The following is a 19,933-nucleotide window of genomic DNA, read 5'->3' on the forward strand; positions in this document are numbered from 1 at the left end:
CAATATAATTATATATATATATAATTTTTCTTTTTTACATTAACGCCGTATTGTATTATCTGCCGTTTGCTTAGCGATTAATCTATTTAGAGCATAGATAAGCATTGTGATATACGCATAAATAATCAGGTAACTGTTGTTTTCTTTTCTCTTGTCAGCTGAAAAGCCAAAATACAAAAAAAAAACGATAAAAAAATCAGTGAAATATTTTCGAATATTACTTGCATACTGTATTTCGCCGATGATACGTATTCAGATGATAAATCGTTTAAATCTGGCACGATGAAAGTAAAACCGACTGAGAACGAAGAGAGTAACGAAGGAAAGGGAAATGGAATTCATTTTGCGAATGCAACAAAGAAAAAGGGAAATTGTCAAAGATGCGTGTCTTGTGTCATGTTAAGAGAAAGAATCAGTCGAAAAAGTGGAATTGAAAAGAGAAAGAGAAAACCCCGATTTATTCTCAGGATGCGTAAATACAGCGGTCGTTGCTTACTATTTTGTTATTAACGATACTGAGAACCTCAAATTCATGCAAAGCTATCATGGACCATGGATGTAAAGAGTCATTTGCCATGGAGTGTAAACGAAGAAAATACGCAGTAGAAGTGAGAGCGAGCGCGAGAAAGAGAGTGAAAAAAAGAGAGAATGCAAAGAGAAAAAGTGCAGATGTGCGAGGGAAAGAGAAAATGAGAAATAGTGTGTATTTCAATATGCTTCTACACATGAGAGCGAAAAAAGAAATAATGTCCTCCCAAATAATTATTCACACCGAGAGAAAAGAAAAGATAACGAGAAAAACGCGTATAGTGTCGCCATTTGGCCTTTATGCTGTTCTATCTGCGATTTCATACAAGCTTTGCGTACGATACTGTGATATAATATCTCTATTTCTTCGTTTTTTTCTTCTTTCTTTTTCTTTTAATTTTTTTTATTTTGTTTTCCTCTTCCTTAGTTGCGTGCGTGTAGACTCACACAGAAAGAGAGAAATACACATACAAATCGTAGAATTTGAACGTGGAAATTTCTATGAGATATCCTTCGATATACATATATATATATATATAAATAGATATATGTTGTATGAAAAAGAAGCGATCACGCGAAATGTGAGAAACAACCAACCACCGTCTCCTGCGTTTAATTTGTAAACGATTAAAGCGCTAGTAACGCGATTTATTTCATTCATAACCGTGAAAGTCTAAATATATCAAATAAAAAAACATAAAAAAGATAAGAAAATAATAAAAAAACATACATGTAGATTTCAACAAGTGCATCGAGAATACACGAGAGAAATATACGTTTCGATTTAACGAAAATCATGGGATAAGAAAACAACGAGAGTTTTGAGCGTGACTACATATTTCTTGCATATTATCTACTTTTTCATTGATTCTGTTACGCTTTCTCGTTATGCTTTCGCGATGACTCCTCTCATTTCTCGCACAGCTTTCTATCTTTCTTTTTTACTTCTTATACGATTGTTATGTAAACTTGCGCTTTTTCCTTGGTTACTTACGAGGAACGCGTATTCTGTGGTTGTCAGAGGAGGATCAGAAGTGAAAATAAGTCCATATATCATGGAAGATTGCTGAATGTAGCATTGTTAGAGACATACGAATGCACATACGCGAGTATATTTGGAAAAGAATAACGTTAAAATATTAAGCAAGTATTTTTAAGTATCGAGGGTTTAGAAATTATTTAACTTTATTTTTCTTCGAACATCTCGATATGTGCATTACTGACGATCCTACCTGTATCACGTCATTGCGCCACTTTTATATATGTTTGACTAGAGAATTTCAGAAATCGACGTTTTTCTCGTCTGGCTCTTATGATTAGTTACTTAATAAAAATAAAAGAAAAAAAGAAGTGTAAAAAGAAAGGGGAAGGAAGGAGAAGCAAAGCAATCTCAGAAATATTCAACATTCCTTGGTATCGTTTTCAGGAGGAAGACTCTTTAACGCCTCCGTTTGATTTATAAAATATTGATTTACAAAAAAAAAAGAAAAGAAAAAATGAATTTATTTTCAAGGTTTTTCTCTTGCAAAAGTAATAAGGAATTACAAAGAGGATACTTTATTTACTAGCCATTTATATCGTATTCTGCCAGTTTTTTATTTATTTTGCTATATTTGCTTTATTTTATTTTATTCTTTTCTGCTTTAGTTTCCCAATTTTGATCGATCGAATTTTTCAATTCGTTTTCGTTTTCAACAGTATATATATATATATATTTCTTTTCTTTTTTTCTCTTTTTCACGATGTCACGCGATCAAACGTGCACTATTTATCTCGATCTCACCTGAAATACCGTGCGCTTTTCAAATTCACTGTGTTACATGTAGTTTCGTTATTATTATTATTATTATTATTATATTATATTATATTATATTATATTATATTATATTATTATTTTCGTTTGTCGAATGTAATAAAACTACTTGCGTTTTTACATTGGTTGCACCCAACATGCACTGAATGCAACTTCTTCGGTTCGACGACTCGTCTAAATACTGTTACCTTGTTGTATATTATATTTAAAAGGAAAAAACAAAGAGGAGAAAAAGAAAATAGCGTTCGGAAATTTGTATTTATTGCACTGTGTACGACCAATGAGTACGAATTTTCTCTGCCTCCGTTTAAAGAAGGATTTTCAGCTGTTCTGCGTAAAGGTTCACTGGTAAATTTTGTTGATCGTCATTAAAATGTTATATATAAATATATATATATGTACATATACATACAAGAATCTGCATATATACACACACACACACATATATATATATACATACATACATACGAGTATTAGCGTGTAGAAGAACGTTTCTATCATTTGTACGACAAACGATTATTATCATTGTCATTATTACTATTATTATTATTATTATTATTATTACGAAAAATAATCTGATAATAGTTGATTTTTTCAAGTTCTCGCGCGCATTTCATCGAAATTCCAAAATAACACTCGGATATTATTTTGCCGGGAGACAAGGAAAAATCAGAGGATCCGCGGATCGTCTGGAAACAGAACTATTTTTCTAGTTACTACACACGTAGAAATACTGATCTTACGAATTAAGCATTATTTATTTTGTAAAACGAAATAGCGTAGACGGAAGCACAGTGTTTCCTAACGAAATTATATATCGATTACGTCTGTCGAGCAATGTCAATGTTACTTCTTTGTTTTCTTTCTTTTTGCTAAAATAGCGACAATAAAGGATATCGTTAGAGAAAAGAAAGCAAATGCCGACGAACGAACATATAGCAGGGGTAAAAGAAGAAAGGAGGAAGGAAGAGAAGAAGAAGAAGAAGAAAGAGCACAATCGCGAAATCGATTCTTTTCAATGTTGATTGATAATAAATGTAAAATAAAAGCGTGCTGCGAAACTTGAAGGAAGACAAAAAAAAACAAGTGAGACCGCTTGTAAAGTTTTTAGATAAACAAGAGTTTTTCTCTTTTCTTTCTTTTATAGAGAAATATGTTCTCGTAGGGATTCAGTATTGGAAAACTTGATGTAAATGAGTCTTCTTATTAAATGAAATTTTGAGCGTATAAATTCGGAGCTAGAGTATACTTTGTACCGTATGAAATTGATTTGTGTTGAAAAACATGGAAAGGATGCAAAAGTTTATGTCTAAAAGCTTTTCACAGCGTCTTTTGCGAACACGAAATTCGAGGACACGAACGAATATAGTTGTTAAAATAATTTTTTGCCATGCCTTCAATTATCTGATGTCAATGTTATTTGATTGCTTGGCATTAAATGATATCACTTGCGCTACAAATTGTTGAGAACATCACTTGTTTTTGTTATTAGCCCCTTATTGTCATGCACGCTTAGCATTTTATTTAAAAACTTCATTTTAATTCTAATCTTATTCATTTTGTTTTTTCTTTTTTTGTTCTTTTAATGAGTCGAATATTATAGCCTCGATCAAATTTAATCCTAAAAAAGTTATTGTCGAATTATTCAAAATTAATTATAAAAATTCTTGTATCTTTTATATAAAAAATTGATATTTTTAATCAGAGATTAATTAAATCCTGATTTACATTGTAAAATAGAATCTTCTTTAGTGTAATAATAACTAATAGTATCGTTAGCCACAAATTCCGTTGTACTTATTTTCAAATTTGTTAGTGAACAGAACAGTTTAGAAGTCAGATATAACATCTTTCATCCTGAAATAATATAACATTCGCAGTCCTTCACCGTCAGTCAAAACAACTAAAGATTAATAACTCTTGTGTACGTTAACAATAATTTGAAATATAAAAAAATCGGAAATGATAAATAATTTGAGAAACTCTTTAGATTCAACAATCAATCGTAAATGGCAACGTTTTTCAATAAAAGAAAAGTGAGTTACCAGAAATTAATTTAAAGGTATTCCTTCCAAAAATAATTTTTATTTGATTTATAGCATAAATATTATTTAATATCGTTATAACAAAAATTTTATTTAATTTCAGTTTTAAAAGCGAAGTACTTTTTGATAGTAAAAACTTTAATCAAAGGAAAAGAATATAAGAGTGAAGAACTGCAAAATTTGTGATAATTGACAACAGCAAATTTTGCAATCCTATATTTTTATTTCTTTCTAAAAAATCAAGTGTAGTGATTAAGTAATCGGTGCAAAAAAAAGCAAACATATTTTTAATTTATTTGGATACAACGATATTGTAAGTCTGTTTTCTTTATCCTGTTACATCTGAAATCTGACTAAAATCGTAAGAACAATGACCAAACATAGTTCAAATAATTTGCAACATCAACGAGATTAGACATCGAAGAAGAAAATCGGAAACAGGTAAATATGCTTTAAACATAACTTATACTAAAATAACAGAAACTCAAGTAATTAACCTTCATCAAATGACAGCAACTTTGACAGGAATTACTTTTTACATTGAAGTAGAAAATAATAATCGAGTGTGTCAAATACAAAAATGTAATAATATAGTTACAGCTTGAATTCTGATGTAAGTTACTTTAACAAAATTAATGTTCCATCTTCGTGTGATACATCTTTTCTAAATAGATTAGTATGAGCAATTATAACACATTATAACAATTATTTTTTAACATGTATTTAAAAAAAGATATTTCTGTTACTATCTTTTCTATTTTAAATCTAATCAACTATATAAATTATATTTTTTTTAACCGTTTGAGTCCCAGGGATCATTGAAAAAAACAAGATCGAAAAATCCCGAACAGTGCGATAGCGCTTGTCTTAATCGATTGCGAAGAGAAACAAGCGGCGCAATAGCGCTCGTCATATTTTTTACTTTATGAAATACATCTATATTATTATATAAGCGTACTATTAGTTTATAAATATTTCAAGTTTTTTCAACAAAAATTATTGAGAAGATAACAGTGAAATACAAAATACCGTCAGTCGTCCGTAGCGTTCAAATGTACTGGGACTTTTCTACACAAAATCTAAACAGCGCGATCGGACTCAAACAGTTAATATAATAAAAGGTTTTAAACATCTTGTTTCGTAAAATACTACAAATACGACTCTTTACGAGAGAGTTGATTACTATCAGTGATTTAAGCATTTTACATTTGAGTGTCCAATGTGAGCGATACGTGTAAGTGTGACTGCGTTATGGCAGCTAGCGAGTTTCCCATCTATATGCTGTTTAATTCAGGAATGAGCGTTGCTCTTCCTCTCTTCAAGTGTAGTGTATACGCGTGTAACTCAAATAGTCTTATCTTGTAGCTCTTTTCGATATCGTTTCAATAAATTGTTCATTTGTAGAATTATTCATTTTCCAATCTCTTATCACCGCGATCATAACATCCTTGTTCTACAGACAATTAATAATAACGAAATACATTATACTGATTATATCGATTCGCTTGGAGACACTTTAAAGTTCTTTCAAACATATGTATAAGTATCATGTTTCTTGCGTTTTTCGATAATATCTATATTCTGAAAAGTAAAAATAGTAACAATTGCCAGTTGTTACTATTGTTTAGGAGATTTTATCACAAACATCTGCTTTTGGTAATATTATATTCCAATATTAATAGCACGATTTGTCTTGTTCTTCCAAATCATAAAAATATCTTATTACAAAAACGATTGAGATACATGCATTCTGCGCATATACTAAATTGCATGTTCTAAAAGAATTATAGTTCATAAAAATTGTTGAAAATATTATAATTATGCAAATCGATCCAAATTCCTATGTGAATAATTTTCATATTTTTTAATAATTTCGAATACATAAAAACAATTTTCTGTTTGTTTCATTTTTTTTACATGATACATTGTTATGTTATTAGTACTAAAAAGCTTTATAAATTTAAAAACGATTTAATTATTTAATTATTTAATTTTATATTCAATACCTATTCAATAGTTATTAAGAAAATGCTTAAGATATATTGTGGCCTTATTTCTTGTTACATAATTACGTTTTTTTCAAGTTCCTAGCGGTAATTCTCGGGCTTTAAAACTGACTCATTCTAGAGGTAATTTAAACAGGATAATAAACGCAAATGTTGCAATTTCATGGTGTAACTATTTTTTTATATCATCGTTTTCTCAAAAATATTTTTTACAGCATTTCATATTTCCTTTTTGCTCTGTATAAAAAGATCAAAATTAAGATTAAAATTTGATTACTCGCCTTATCGTATTTAATGAATTACTTTCGTATCGACAAATATGATCATTAATTATTATTACTAGCTTTGATTACAATCTATTAATTTAGATATTAATACAAGCTATAATCGCTCCGCAATTTAAGCTGCTTGAATAATTATTAACATATGTATATATATATATATATATAGATTCCATTTAATAAGAAATATTACATTATTTAACAGTCCTATACGATATGAGTAAGTAAGTATGATAAAAGTCAAAGTATAATAAGCTGAAAGTAATTGCTAGATCATTACTGATCTAAGTGTTTGAAATACAATTTTATAGAATCTTAACTATACATGAAGTATAACAATATTTCAAAGTTTACTTGTTAGAATAAACTTTTAAAATTTCTTATACACCGTCGTAAAAGGAAATTAAAAATTTATTCACATTATAAAAATATCAGATCAAGAAATTGCGCATATTGCAATCAGTATTGCAAACATTGCAAGTTATTATCTGCTGAGGACGCAGTATTAATACATTCTTAAATGATTTATAAGGTAAAACATTCTCTTACTTAGAAACACTAATATTTCTATGAGATACGTTAAAATAGTTATTAATTTAGTCTTCGTTTAAGTAAAGCAGTACTGTATAAGTCGCATATTTCTCTAACAATTCATAAATGTATTTACAGAAATACACATCCCGACAAATTAGAAAACATCTTACCATATCCCATTTCAGTGGTGGTGGTGGTAGTAGTGGTAACGGTGGCTTGTAACGTCCCTATCAGTTCATGATCGTCTTCTATATAAGTTCGACGATCACGGGTAGTGTTCGTATTTACGTGCAACAATTTTGAAGCGAGTGTTAATACATATTATGAAAAGCAGTTTACGAAAAATTTTGCTATTAGGCTCTCTTGTTACTGTTCACTATTTTGATTGATCTGAAATATTCGGAAGATTTATTGTGAACTACTGCACGTTGTAAGTATAATGCAACTCGTTAGACCTTCTTTTAACGTAATAGACCGCGCATCTTTATGCACATTCACATTTTTCTAAATAGTACTGCAGTATTAATTATTAAATATTATGACAAATACTCTACTTTGGATATTTTGTACATTTTTGTATATCATGTGTATTGTATTTTTGCAGGCTTAAATTTTTTATAAATGCATAAAAATCCGCAGTCTACTAGTTAAGTCTCTTTTTTCGTTTTATTCATTTTTTAATTAACACTTAATTCTTCAATTTTATTCAATAATAAATTTACAAATATTTAAAATTATTATATAATTATTATAATTATTATAATTATTATAATTATTATATAAACTTTGAATTTAAGTATTAAATATTTATAAAAATACAGTTTTGCAATATTATATTGTAATTTAAATTATTATAGATAGCTCTTTTATGCTCTCTATCATTTGTAATCATTTTCTTATATTTTGAATTATAAAGTATACTTAATAAAATTGTTTTATAAGAATCAGGAAGTGCTTGATAAATTTGATAATTTTCATAGATAATGATATCTTATAGCTCTTGTAATTAAGTGATTGTGATTTATAATATAATTAATTTAATCAACTGATAAATTAATTAATCTATTAATTGATAGTATCTCATATTTACTTTGGGCCATAATGTTATCTGTAATGTCAATTAGAAATATATCTAATCTAACGATATTGTCATTGTTCATCTTACAGAAGTACAAAAATGGGTACTTTTACAATCATTTTTACATTGGTAGCGATAGGTAAGATAATGATTGTTAATATTTTTCCATTTAGTTTTTATTATAGAAGTACATTGATTTCGTTTTTTATTAGGTATCTCTTGCATCGAGGCTGTGAAGTCTCCAACATTTAGCAATACTTACACATTAAAAGGGACTTTATATATTCCATATGCTGAAATCCGAGAACCATTTTATGCATGGTATGATGGCAAAAGTGGATCTAGTAGAATCGATTACTATGGAGGTAATTTAAGTATAAATTAATATAAATCTGAAAATTAATACAAAAATTTTTTCCTTAAAAAAGAAAATGAATTAAATTTGATGTAACTAGGGATGGTCAAGACTTTCCAATTATCACACAAAGGATCATATGGAAAAAGCATAAAAATTGCTCCAATAACTACAGAATCTGTCCTGAATGAGGAAACATGTCTTGAAGTAAATGGTACTAAAGAAATTAAGGTTCAACCTCAAGCTATTATCCCAGACACAACTGAAATGGAGGTAAAATAATATTTTCCCATTTTTCCCCAACGATTTAAATTTAATTACTAATATAAAGTTAAATTTTATCTAGTGTATTGGAGAAGAAGTGATTAATGGTCTATTATGTGAAAAATGGAGACTGGAACAGGAGATTGATGGAAAATTAAACAAATATACTTTTTGGATAAGATATAAGGTAATCGTGACTCTACATAATTTTTGTCAGTTTAATAAACATCATTATATCAAATTATTCTAAAATTAATTATAGAAATCTCCACATATACCTGGTGTAAAAGAATCAATTCCTGTAAGGTATGAGATGAAAGGATTCAATAGTCTTTTGGGCTCTCACTATGATCATTACTATCTGGATTATGACTGGTACTCTTCTGAAAAACCTAGTTCAGAAGTGTTTGAAGTTACAACAAGTAATTAGAATTCTTTTCATTTATTAACATAAATTTTATTTGAATATATTTCAACTATAAAACGTGTATCATAAATAGATATGACATGTGTTGGTTTTCCCGGACCTGGAGACAAACATGTATACACATTTAATCCTATGCGTGAGTTTGTTCACAATTATGACACTCACGTAAATGAAGCATTTGAAGATTTCAAAAAAGCTCATAACAAGGAATATGTAAATCATGTAGATCAATTGATGCGTAAAGAAGTATTTAGGCAAAATTTAAGGTATGTTGTATATTTGTACAATATACACAATATGAATGTTCATAATCAATAACTGATATAAACTTCTTATAGATTTATTCATTCGACCAACCGAGCTAATAAAGGCTACCAATTGGGTGTTAATCATTTGGTAGATCGTACTGAATTAGAATTAAAAGCTTTACGTGGCAAACAATACACTGCACATTACAATGGAGGACAACCTTTCCCACATAATGCTGAAAAAGAAGTAACCGAAGTCCCAGATAGTTTAGATTGGAGGCTCTATGGTGCTGTTACTCCTGTTAAAGGCGTGTATCTTTCTTTTTTAATGATAAAAAACATTTCAATACAAATTTTTTAATATTCCAAACTAATAAAGGATTTTCTTAATTAAATAGATCAATCTGTTTGTGGATCTTGCTGGAGTTTTGGTACAACTGGTGCTGTTGAAGGCGCGTACTATATGAAGTACGGTAAATTAGTGCGTTTGTCTCAACAGGTAAAATAATTTAAATACAACTAAACGAATATTATAAGTAACAGAATACTTTATTATGATTTTTCATAATTATAGGCGCTTATTGATTGTTCATGGGGCTATGGAAATAATGGTTGTGACGGTGGTGAAGATTTCAGATCATATCAATGGATTATGAAGCATGGAGGTTTGCCTACTGAAGATGATTATGGTGGTTACCTTGGTCAAGTGAGTAAATTATTAGATTGCAAATATTTCATAGACAATATTCATATGAGTATATGGGAGATAAAAATTAATTTTTTAATCGTTTCAGTGGAATACCATATTTATTAGTAAATTAAAAATTAATTTTAAAAATTGCTTTCAATTATTTTTTTGTTTAGGACGGTTACTGTCACATAAATAATGCTACACTGACAGCCAAAATTACTGGCTATGTAAATGTTACATCGGGCGATGCTAATGCTCTAAAAGTTGCCATTGCTAAGCATGGTCCAATTTCAGTCGCAATTGACGCATCCCATAAAACATTTTCATTCTACTCCCATGGCGTATATTACGATGAGTCTTGTGGTAAGTAAATGCAACATTTTCTGAATAGACACCTGTTTTTCTAAAAATAAATAACATCTCGTTCATAGGTAATACGGAAGAGAGTCTGGATCATGCAGTTTTAGCTGTAGGTTATGGCAGCTTAAATGGAAAGGATTATTGGTTGGTCAAAAATTCATGGTCAAATTACTGGGGCAACGATGGTTACATTCTTATGTCTCAAGAAAAAAATAACTGTGGTGTATTAACAGCTCCAACATATGTTACTATGTAAGAAAAATAAATGACACTATCTTTATTTTCTTAATATGAATATATAAGAAAAGAGATTGTTGAAAATCGAAAATATACATTCTTTTTTAACGATAAAATTTTACTTTTTTACTATTCTTAAATATAAACTGTATATCTAAAGAAAAATAAATTGTTAAGACTACGTCTTTTGGGTTAAATAAATAATATGTAATTATAGAATTTAAGAAAATTAGCTTTGTGTAAACATAAACAAAATGACTTTTATTGAAAATCTTTAGTATTTAAAAGCGGCCTTATAATTTTTGTTCTCTTTGTTATTATTACTAAAAATATTTGTATAACAAAAGACACACAAATGTCATAAGTTTTCGACTAAAATTCTATACAATGTAAAAACAAATTACGTAGTAATTGCGATTTGCCGATTCACAAAGCAATATCATTTGCTCGGTATAAAAAGCATAAACGAACATAAACAGCTACAGAATTAAACAATGTCACGTTCTTATTTCAACACAGAAAATAGGCATTGCTATACATAGATAACTCTATAACATTGATATTAAACTATTGCTTATGTATTGGAAAGCCTGATGCTGGAATTATAATAACAATTACTTACAAAAATATATGTAATTTCAGTAGGCACAGTTTGCGTAATACAATTTTTTAAATCGTTGTAAAATTATACAGATACTGAAATAGTTACATCACTGTGCATTCAATATAAAATCGAATATACAACTAAAAGAAATGTTACACAAATTAAAATGAAAGTATTTGAAATAAAAAATTTATATCTCGTAATTCTCCGATCATATGTAAACTTTTATATAATAATATTATTCCATATTTTCTATATTCGTCAATCTATTTTAACACACAGATCCACATTTATCATGTGATCGGTGTAATACAATATTGATTTAACACAAAAATACATTTGTCTGAAAAAATTAATTTTTTAAAGTATACATACATAAAAAGTTGAACGTTTATTACAAATATATTTTAAAAAATGTGAAGTATTTTTAATGAATTTCATTGTTTAATATATAGTCTTCATCTTTTTACGTTTCATATATATAAATCTAATAGTCACACCATTTCGTTCAACCGAAGTTCAAAATACATAATACGCTAAAAAGTAATTTTATTTAGAAACTTATTTATGCATTCAGCATTATGTTTTTAATCATTTTATAACTTGTGCAGTTTTTGTGCTATTCAGTCGATTAAATTATACGTTTTGCTTTTATACGATTATAATTTAAAAAAAAAAACTTCCAATTATCATATTACAAAGTGATAATTTTCGTATGACGGTACTACTCTCGTAAATTTAATTGAAAGAAAATAAATTTATAAACAACCTATTTTTAAAATTGATTTGACAAACAAATGCGTTTTTAATTAATATAAGCTACATTTCAAAAACATATAAATCAATTTTATAGTTATTTAACCGCATTAAACTTTGGTTATCATTTGCTAATCATATTTCTCTCTTTTATGAATTAAGATTGTAAGTATACAACCTAATTTCGTACATTTTGAAAATATTACTTATATTTAGTGTCCTCATAAAATTATTTATAATTTCCTTGAAATTTTATACATATAATGTATAATATGGCGTTTTTGATTAAAGATAATTCGGAATAGGTTTTGAAATTATAAAAAGAAGTTTCTAAACCACGCCACGATATGAATTCAAAAACATAGGTACCTAAATATTCTTATTAATATTCAATATGTACGAAGAAATTAATGTTAAGGATGCATGATATTTCAGTCAAATATTTTTATATAATGTAACTAATAAAACGGCGACTATATCTTTCACAAACTACTGTTAAAAAGTATCCGTTTGACCATGCTTTATTACATTTACTGCTATCATGCTATAATTAAATAATTGGATTAAACCGTATCACAATATTCATATAAAATTTCCATAATGTTTCGAAATATACATCGATCAAAATATTAACTAATGAATGTTACGTGTAACATCATCCTGCTTGTGAATCTAATTTCTTTTCGACCAGTTTAGTTTTTATACGTACATTTGTAAGAGCAAGAAACGCAACACGTTTAAGTACACGAGACATACTTACAGTTTGCAACAAATTAATTTTTATATATGGTCGAGACTGTGCAGTAATTAATTAGAAATATTCGTATTATATATAACTCTTTAATTTTCACTTTTGTCTCATTACTTTCTTTTACTTTCATTGTATATCACCTGTGGACCCTGCTCCGATCGATCACATTTGACGATCGACAAATAGATTACGATCGATGATCGTGTATGGCGATCTTAGAGGAACAGCCGATCCTCAATTTACATATTACGATCGATAAATAATAGGAATGTTTAAAAGGTTCACTCGATAAAAGCGTCTTTTTTTATACTCTCATTATCGATTGTAAAGAATATAGAAATATCTTGTATAAGCCCCCGTTATGACTAATTGTAAGATGTTTCTCGTTTAGGACATACTTTCCCAAATTTTCCTTCCCCCCGTAAACCTATTCGCTTTATAAACGTATCCTCTGCTTAAAGAAATCCCATTTCTAAGGCGTTGTATAACGACTGTGTGTCCGAGTGACTGTTTATTCTCCAAAATGGGAAATTATGGGCACGTGCTGCCGTTTCTTCATCAGAGTCATCACCTATTACCACATATGTGCATCTTCGACCAAATCGCGCAACTACTCTTCCAAAGCAGCTTTCTTTTCCTAGAAATGATGGATCTATATTACTTATAGAACTTTTATAATATAAATTGTGATTAATAACGTTTTGATGTATATATCGGTTCAAATGGTATTTAATAGACGATTACAATAATTTCGAACTTTATGCGATTCAATGATGGCTTTAAATTAAGCACACTTAAATTCCTTTGTAAAACTTACCGATTTTCGAGGCCGAATAAATATTTTCGATTGGAAATATTCCGCCGATCCCAAAAAGCAGTACTTTAGATAAAGCCGGTACTAATTGCGTGGTAGTAACCAGAATGTTAATGCAGTCACTTCTTTTATTTATGAGACTTAAACATTTTACAGCTGACGTTAACCAGTTATCGGTGAGCACTTCAATCTCAGAACGCAGTTGTAACCATTGTTCTTGTTTTGCAGCACCCAATAAACCGCCAACATTGTTTCGGTAATTATTATAGATCTCTTTAATTTTTCGATAACGAAAGGCTAATTTTCGCATCCAGTCGACTCCACCTCTAACACCGGAAGCCAAACATATACCGTTGTTCGCAGACGCGCATTGGAAACCATCGTTAGCAAAATTGTAAGAAGACAAGTCTTGCCCATTATCATCTGATGATACATCATCGATGTGTACTTGGTCACAATCCTACAGGAAGATTAAAAATAGAGTTTCAAAATTAATGACACGTAATAATCCGAATACGTAAAAAATTAAATTTCTGATAGAATATAACATTTTAGTAAGAGATTTTGTTTTTTTTAGACGCATCAACCTTGTACGTTTCAATTATAGAATATCCTGTGTATTTGAAGTCTGAAGTCTGGTTCTGCCTCCTCACCTCAACGTCGTTGAAAAAGAAGTGAGTATCAGCCAAATTGAATATCATTTCTTCCATTCTGTACGCCACTTGGCCCAAAAGAACCGGATCCTTACGGTGCTTCGTTGCAAATTGCCCAGTTAACAAGGAGTGAAATACAACTATGGTTTCGTCCAGGTCCCAGATGAATATCCGGTCAGGACCGGCTTCTGTCGTATCCGCAGAACCTATACTGTTTCCACTTCCGCTCTGGCGTCTTCCGCGTCTGCAAGGTTTCGCTGTCGCTCCTGGAACACGTTCATTAAACGTTGTTTCACATATTCTTCCCTAACAAAGAAAGTGCACTATAAATATTTTTGCTATTCATTAAAAGATTTATTTAAATAGGTAAAGAAATAAAACTGAAAAAAAATATTTTTTACTTATAAGTAATTTTATATGAAACTCCTTTTCTTATAAAGCAAATTAGGATGCAAAAAAGAAAATGATAGAAGCCAATAATTTCACAACTAAAAATTATATATGCCTATATCTTTTAGTTCTTTTTATATCTTGTATATTCTTATGCTATTAACGGAGATTAAACATATATTGCGCTACCGCCCACGTGTTCAGCGAACAAGCAGCCACATTAACTTATATTAATAGAAATTGAAACATTTATAGAGGCTGATTCAGGAATAACTAGAATTTTACATGCTATTTCAACAAAAATGGTATTAATAAATATATATTCGTAATATTCTATTTTAAATAAGATTATTTTATAAGATAATTTAAATATTTTCTTAATTGTAAGACAGAGGACGTATCTATAGCTATATCTATATGTATACATATAGCACTTTTACGCTTTTCAGCATTTATTTGTTTATTCGACAACTGTTGGAACACGCTCAAGGAGAACATATTGACGCAAAAAGTGGAGATATAAAAATCACACGTACGAATCGTGTTACCTTCGATGTTTGCGGTTTCTCGTGCGGTAAGATCGCTGGCATCGTGAGTTGTTGCGTCCAACGTGAGCGCAGACTTTGTCGAATCTTATTACAAAAAGGGAAGTTGTTACTGATAAATCATAATCGCAAATAAATCGCAATTGTCGCAAGAATTTACACATAAAAACATAGTAAAACGTTGCTACTTAAATCAATGGACAAAAATATTAAGTAATTAATGAGAAAATTCTTAGTATTTCTGGAACCTGAAAAAGAAACAAACGAAACAAAGAGAAACAAAAATTAATAAAACATCATATAATGCAAAGAAAAATATTTCCTAATATTAAATATTTTTTTATTGAAATAATTTGATAAAACCAGAGTTTAACATTTAAAAGTTTGGTTATAATTTTACATACTCTTATATGGAACTATAAAATTTCTCTACTCTCCTTTTATGTATTTCAAGTATTTAATTCAATGAAAATGGTGTCCTGTCCTTTCAATGTTGATTTAATACAATTAGCAACCTAATAATACAAGGTGATTTATCAATAATCCAATTCTTCATTACCTTTTTCAATATTGTTGTATTCTATATACTTAAAAAAACGAAAACTGTTTCATTTCCAAAAGTATATATATATATATATATATATATATATATATATATATATAAATAAGAGAGAATAGCCTAAAACGAAAAAAAAAACAATGACCTTACTCAATCTTTAGATCTCTAAATTTGTTCACGTCTGCAGTATACGATATAATCAGAAGATAATTATTCTACTCCCTATGAGTCACTTTGTATGATGTAACGCGAACCGGATATTCAACAGTTCTCATGCAATACAACAGCGACATTTAAGATTCTGGCTGCATCGGTGATTAAAATGTTGCCCGACGAGGAAGTGCCTGATAGTGCCGAAGAGGTAGAGAAGAAGTCGATAGGAACGTTACCAGCAAAATTTAGGTTTCCAATGTTAAACGAAGCGGGTGTCGTGTGGTAACCATGCATGGGGTAATATCCGGAATACTGTAATGATACCCTGTCATTTCCATACAAACTGCTACTGTAGGCGCTGTAATCTAGCTTCTGAAAAACCATAGATGGAACGGTAATGAGGATAATAAAAGTAATAAATTCTAATGGTTTCTTTCTTTTTTAGTACCTGTGAAGATGGTGATATATTTTGAGCCACGTTGGGGAAATTCGTGGTGCCGCTGTTGTATGTAGCGTAAGACGAATATTGAGACATGGAGCTGGGCGTCGTGTATGAGGTCAGATAAGAACTTTGCAAGCCCGAGGTGTTTTTCCCGGCTGTGGTTGTCCCGTAGGGAGGTGAGTTGTACAGACTAATAGCACGAAGTTTCCATGTTAACGAACGTTTACAAACCAATTTGTAAATATTATATTTATATACAGTGACTGTTATTAATATTGGAATACCATATAGGAACATAGTCAGCCATTGATTAGAAATCAGGATATGTTTGAGGGCAAAGATGAATGATGATGCGATTCAAGCATGAGAAGTACGTGCCTGTTATAATATTGATTGGCTCCGTACAACGAACTGTAGTCCGCCTTTTCCATAGAATCCGGATATTCTTGTTCCTTTTCCTCGGCATTCTCGTCGATGTATAATTCCCCGCTGGGCACGCTGTCGTTTTCGGGACAATCTTGCACCTCGTTCTTGACTTCCGTTTCTGCCAGTATGAGCAAAATGATTCACGTTCACATCTCTTTAGTTACAACGCCTTTGATATTATAACTCTGTCATTGGCAATGATATAATTTACAATATTATATATTGTTCTATTAGGTTGTCCGAAAAGTTTCTTTCGTTTCATAAAGTGATAATAGATGAACAACAATTTCCGTTTTATATTATTTTATTAAATTAGGTATGATCCATTTCGTTCTATTTCTATTATTATGTTCATGCATAATTCAATAAACTAATATGAAACAAAAAAACATTGTGCGTCTATTATTTCCTTATAAAATGAAAGAAACTTTTCGGACAACCTAATATATTATTCTCTGTTCTGTACATTATAACTGTATCATCGATAATGATACAATTCACAGAAACATGTTTCTAGGTTTGTTACTGTTGCAACTACTTTCTGCTAAGTGGAATTTCAGTTTTCTGCTGAATAACTTCCGTCATTTTGTGGTAATAGAAGTCGAGAATATAAATTTCATTCATTAAATTTAGAATTGTTACAAAGCTACGATTTATTGTGATAATTCTTATAATTTAAACATATAGAATATTGCAACAAAGATGGTATATTTTCTTAACGTGTTCTTTCTTTCGGCTTTTTGTATATACAAAATAGCACAATTTATAGTCAACCATACTTCAAGCCACAAAAAGGAAAGTAAAATAATATTATAGTGACAAATGTAACTCTAAATATAATATAAATAAAGATCGCTTGCTGAAAGGCTTATATAACACTCGCGAATAAAATACACTTAAAAAAACTGTAAATGCAAAAATTTCAAAAGAACCGGCTTTATACTTAACCATCGTTCAAACCACAAAGTAAAACATCACAATCCTTAACCGTGATTCGTATAATTTATTCATTGGGATATGTTTATCATCTTTCTAGAAGGATAATCGAAGATAATTTGTGTATTTTGCAACTTCTCGATAGCATTATTTACATTTAAAATTATTTTTCCGTTTGAACAGTTGGAACAATGGATGAAGAATAAACAATATAAACGTTTAATTAATACATTCTATTTAAATCGAAATAAAGAAAGGACATTGTTTCGGAAAATGTTATAAAACAAAAAATGCATATTCAGGTTAAATTAAATTTCCCGGAATAATATTCAGTAATACGTATTTCATGTATTTGTAACATAAAACAATACAACGGAAAGCTTTTCCGCGACCGGAAGTATACAGATGTTACCGGCGTCATGGCGAGAGGGTATTTCGTTTCATTTTGAACCGCGATATGTAATTAATTTCCCAAGCAATTAGCTAGGAGGTCCGTTATGAAAACTACCTGTTCATTTCGGTGTACGTGTTTTATAGAATAGAAGAACCCAGTGGCGTGACATGACGCGGCGCAACCACCAGCCACCGGCTTTCTCGTTTTAATTCAATCGACCGGCGGCACACGCAAAAGGGAAGCGGGAAATACAGACAGAAGCCTTTTCAAAACGTCGAATTTAAACCGTTTTATTGCAGGTCCGGTTTCGGCTATCATTGTCGATGGTGCGAAACGTTATAAACACAAATTTTTCACTTTTTGTTTCCCAAGGATACTTCATCATCGCGATTATGTGTTATGTTGCATCGATGAGACGAAAAAGAAGAAAAATTGAGAATAAATAAACGAATAAATAAATTAATAAAAGGAAGGCAAAAATGGCGATTTGGTTTCTAAACGGACCTTTAAAAGGGTAGCCTTTTAAGTAGACCCGGAATGGAGGAGCTTTATTTACCATTGTTTGCGGCTCGAGGGTGCTGTACCGAGGCCTCTGTCGACGAAGACACGTTGCCAGCATTGTCTAAAACGCCTGCTGGTTTCGTCGGATCATTGTCCTCGGTTAACATATCACTGCGTCTGAAGAAAAAACGACAAACAAAATCGCAATTAATAATTGGTATTATATACCAGTTAATGCATATAACATTTAGTACGCTCCCGTTTATAAGTTTCCGAACATTTGCTTATTTTGCACAAAATGGTTGTTAGAATGCAGATTCAATTTTCTAAATTGATTTTATTATTTATCCATAAGTTACTCAGTGGAATTAAAATATCCACGGTTTTATAGTATGGAATAACTTACATTATGAAATAAAGTCACAAAAGTATCAAATGCATTTACATCAACTGTTGAAATTACGTAATATCAAAAGTATATACATTCTAACAGTCATCTTACTCAAAGCAGTCAAATGTGCGATGGTCGGTCGACTTATGACCGGAAGTGTACATTCTTTGAAGGTTGTAGCGTAAAATTTAAAACATTTAACATTTGATATACCGTAGGACAGATAGAAGTCCTTTTTTCTGGAACTACGTGTCGGAGGTAATTTATGAAAGTAAGTGGATGAAAATTGAGCGTTATTGAATAACCAAAAATAGCTCTTGATTTAATATTGAAATGAAAGACGAAGAATATTGAATAGTCTGAGATTTTCTGCAATGGAATATTAAACTATTATTTTTGGACCAGCTTTTAAGATTTTATCGAATTACCAAATTACGTAATGCATCCAGTGTGTGATCGATCATAGAATCGTTAATTAATCACAGAATCCGTCGATAGAATAGCTCAATTGTTTTGGCACCTGGAAATCACAAATAATCCTTGATCGAATTCTTTACTTTTTATATCTAAATTGTTTAATTTTTATTTGTAAACACGTTTTTCATTTTATAAATTTGTAAAAATATTTATGAGTACATGCACGTTAGGCTTTTATTTGATCAAACAGTTATTTAAATAATGAAGAAAAAAGACTAACACGTGTGTATATATATATATATATATATATATATATATATATATTTAAGATAAA

At 29.9% G+C, this 19,933-nt stretch overlaps 2 protein-coding genes and 1 long non-coding RNA gene across 8 annotated transcripts; 2 read left to right on the plus strand and 1 right to left on the minus strand.

Annotated features, from left to right (window-relative positions):
• The first annotated feature begins 7,432 nt into the window (after positions 1-7,432).
• 26-29-p (C1 family peptidase 26-29-p) lies at positions 7,433-10,983 on the plus strand. Its single transcript, XM_069131967.1, has 12 exons — positions 7,433-7,637; positions 8,375-8,424; positions 8,498-8,650; positions 8,741-8,913; positions 8,987-9,091; positions 9,167-9,326; positions 9,405-9,597; positions 9,670-9,887; positions 9,978-10,078; positions 10,154-10,285; positions 10,444-10,633; positions 10,702-10,983. The coding sequence occupies exons 2-12, from the start codon at positions 8,385-8,387 to the stop codon at positions 10,884-10,886; spliced, it is 1,650 nt and encodes a 549-aa protein (XP_068988068.1). The 5' UTR covers positions 7,433-7,637; positions 8,375-8,384; the 3' UTR covers positions 10,887-10,983.
• A 1,160-nt stretch (positions 10,984-12,143) lies between these two features.
• eya (eya transcriptional coactivator and phosphatase 2) lies at positions 12,144-18,961 on the minus strand. 5 transcript variants are annotated; one of them, XM_069131972.1, is made up of 8 exons: positions 18,847-18,961; positions 16,913-17,078; positions 16,541-16,724; positions 16,329-16,464; positions 15,384-15,467; positions 14,446-14,711; positions 13,796-14,252; positions 12,144-13,615 (listed from the first exon to the last, which is right to left on the minus strand). In XM_069131972.1, the coding sequence occupies exons 1-8, from the start codon at positions 18,956-18,958 to the stop codon at positions 13,434-13,436; spliced, it is 1,587 nt and encodes a 528-aa protein (XP_068988073.1). In that variant the 5' UTR covers positions 18,959-18,961; the 3' UTR covers positions 12,144-13,433. The 5 variants fall into 5 exon arrangements, with proteins under 5 accessions (XP_068988073.1, XP_068988070.1, XP_068988072.1 ...); XM_069131969.1 differs by having other exon boundaries at positions 15,372-15,467; XM_069131971.1 differs by having other exon boundaries at positions 18,795-18,935.
• Positions 14,675-19,616, plus strand: LOC138189807 (uncharacterized). Of its 2 annotated transcripts, XR_011176136.1 has the most exons (6): positions 14,675-14,811; positions 15,091-15,140; positions 15,285-16,710; positions 16,795-16,904; positions 18,434-19,008; positions 19,401-19,616. It is a non-coding gene; the product is annotated as an uncharacterized LOC138189807 (long non-coding RNA). The 2 variants fall into 2 exon arrangements; XR_011176135.1 differs by having other exon boundaries at positions 15,091-16,710.
• The last annotated feature ends 317 nt before the right edge of the window (positions 19,617-19,933 follow it).

The sequence above is a fragment of the Bombus flavifrons genome, chromosome 2 (genome assembly GCF_040668555.2).
Source record: "Bombus flavifrons isolate JBK064 chromosome 2, iyBomFlav1_principal, whole genome shotgun sequence".
Taxonomy (NCBI): domain Eukaryota; kingdom Metazoa; phylum Arthropoda; class Insecta; order Hymenoptera; family Apidae; genus Bombus; species Bombus flavifrons.

What these genes read in the sequence shown, in the direction of transcription:
- 26-29-p (XM_069131967.1), top strand. Translation starts at nt 8,385, where the DNA reads ATGGGTACTTTTACAATCATTTTTACATTGGTAGCGATAG. An exon ending in CAGACACAACTGAAATGGAG is followed by an intron (nt 8,914 to 8,986) that starts GTAAAATAATAT and finishes AATTTTATCTAG; the next exon opens with TGTATTGGAGAAGAAGTGAT. An exon ending in ATATTACGATGAGTCTTGTG is followed by an intron (nt 10,634 to 10,701) that starts GTAAGTAAATGC and finishes TCTCGTTCATAG; the next exon opens with GTAATACGGAAGAGAGTCTG.
- eya (XM_069131968.1), bottom strand. Translation starts at nt 18,909, where the DNA reads ATGCTGGCAACGTGTCTTCGTCGACAGAGGCCTCGGTACAGCACCCTC. An exon ending in ATATATCACCATCTTCACAG is followed by an intron (nt 16,465 to 16,540) that starts GTACTAAAAAAG and finishes ATGGTTTTTCAG; the next exon opens with AAGCTAGATTACAGCGCCTA. An exon ending in TCTTTTTCAACGACGTTGAG is followed by an intron (nt 14,253 to 14,445) that starts GTGAGGAGGCAG and finishes ATCTTCCTGTAG; the next exon opens with GATTGTGACCAAGTACACAT.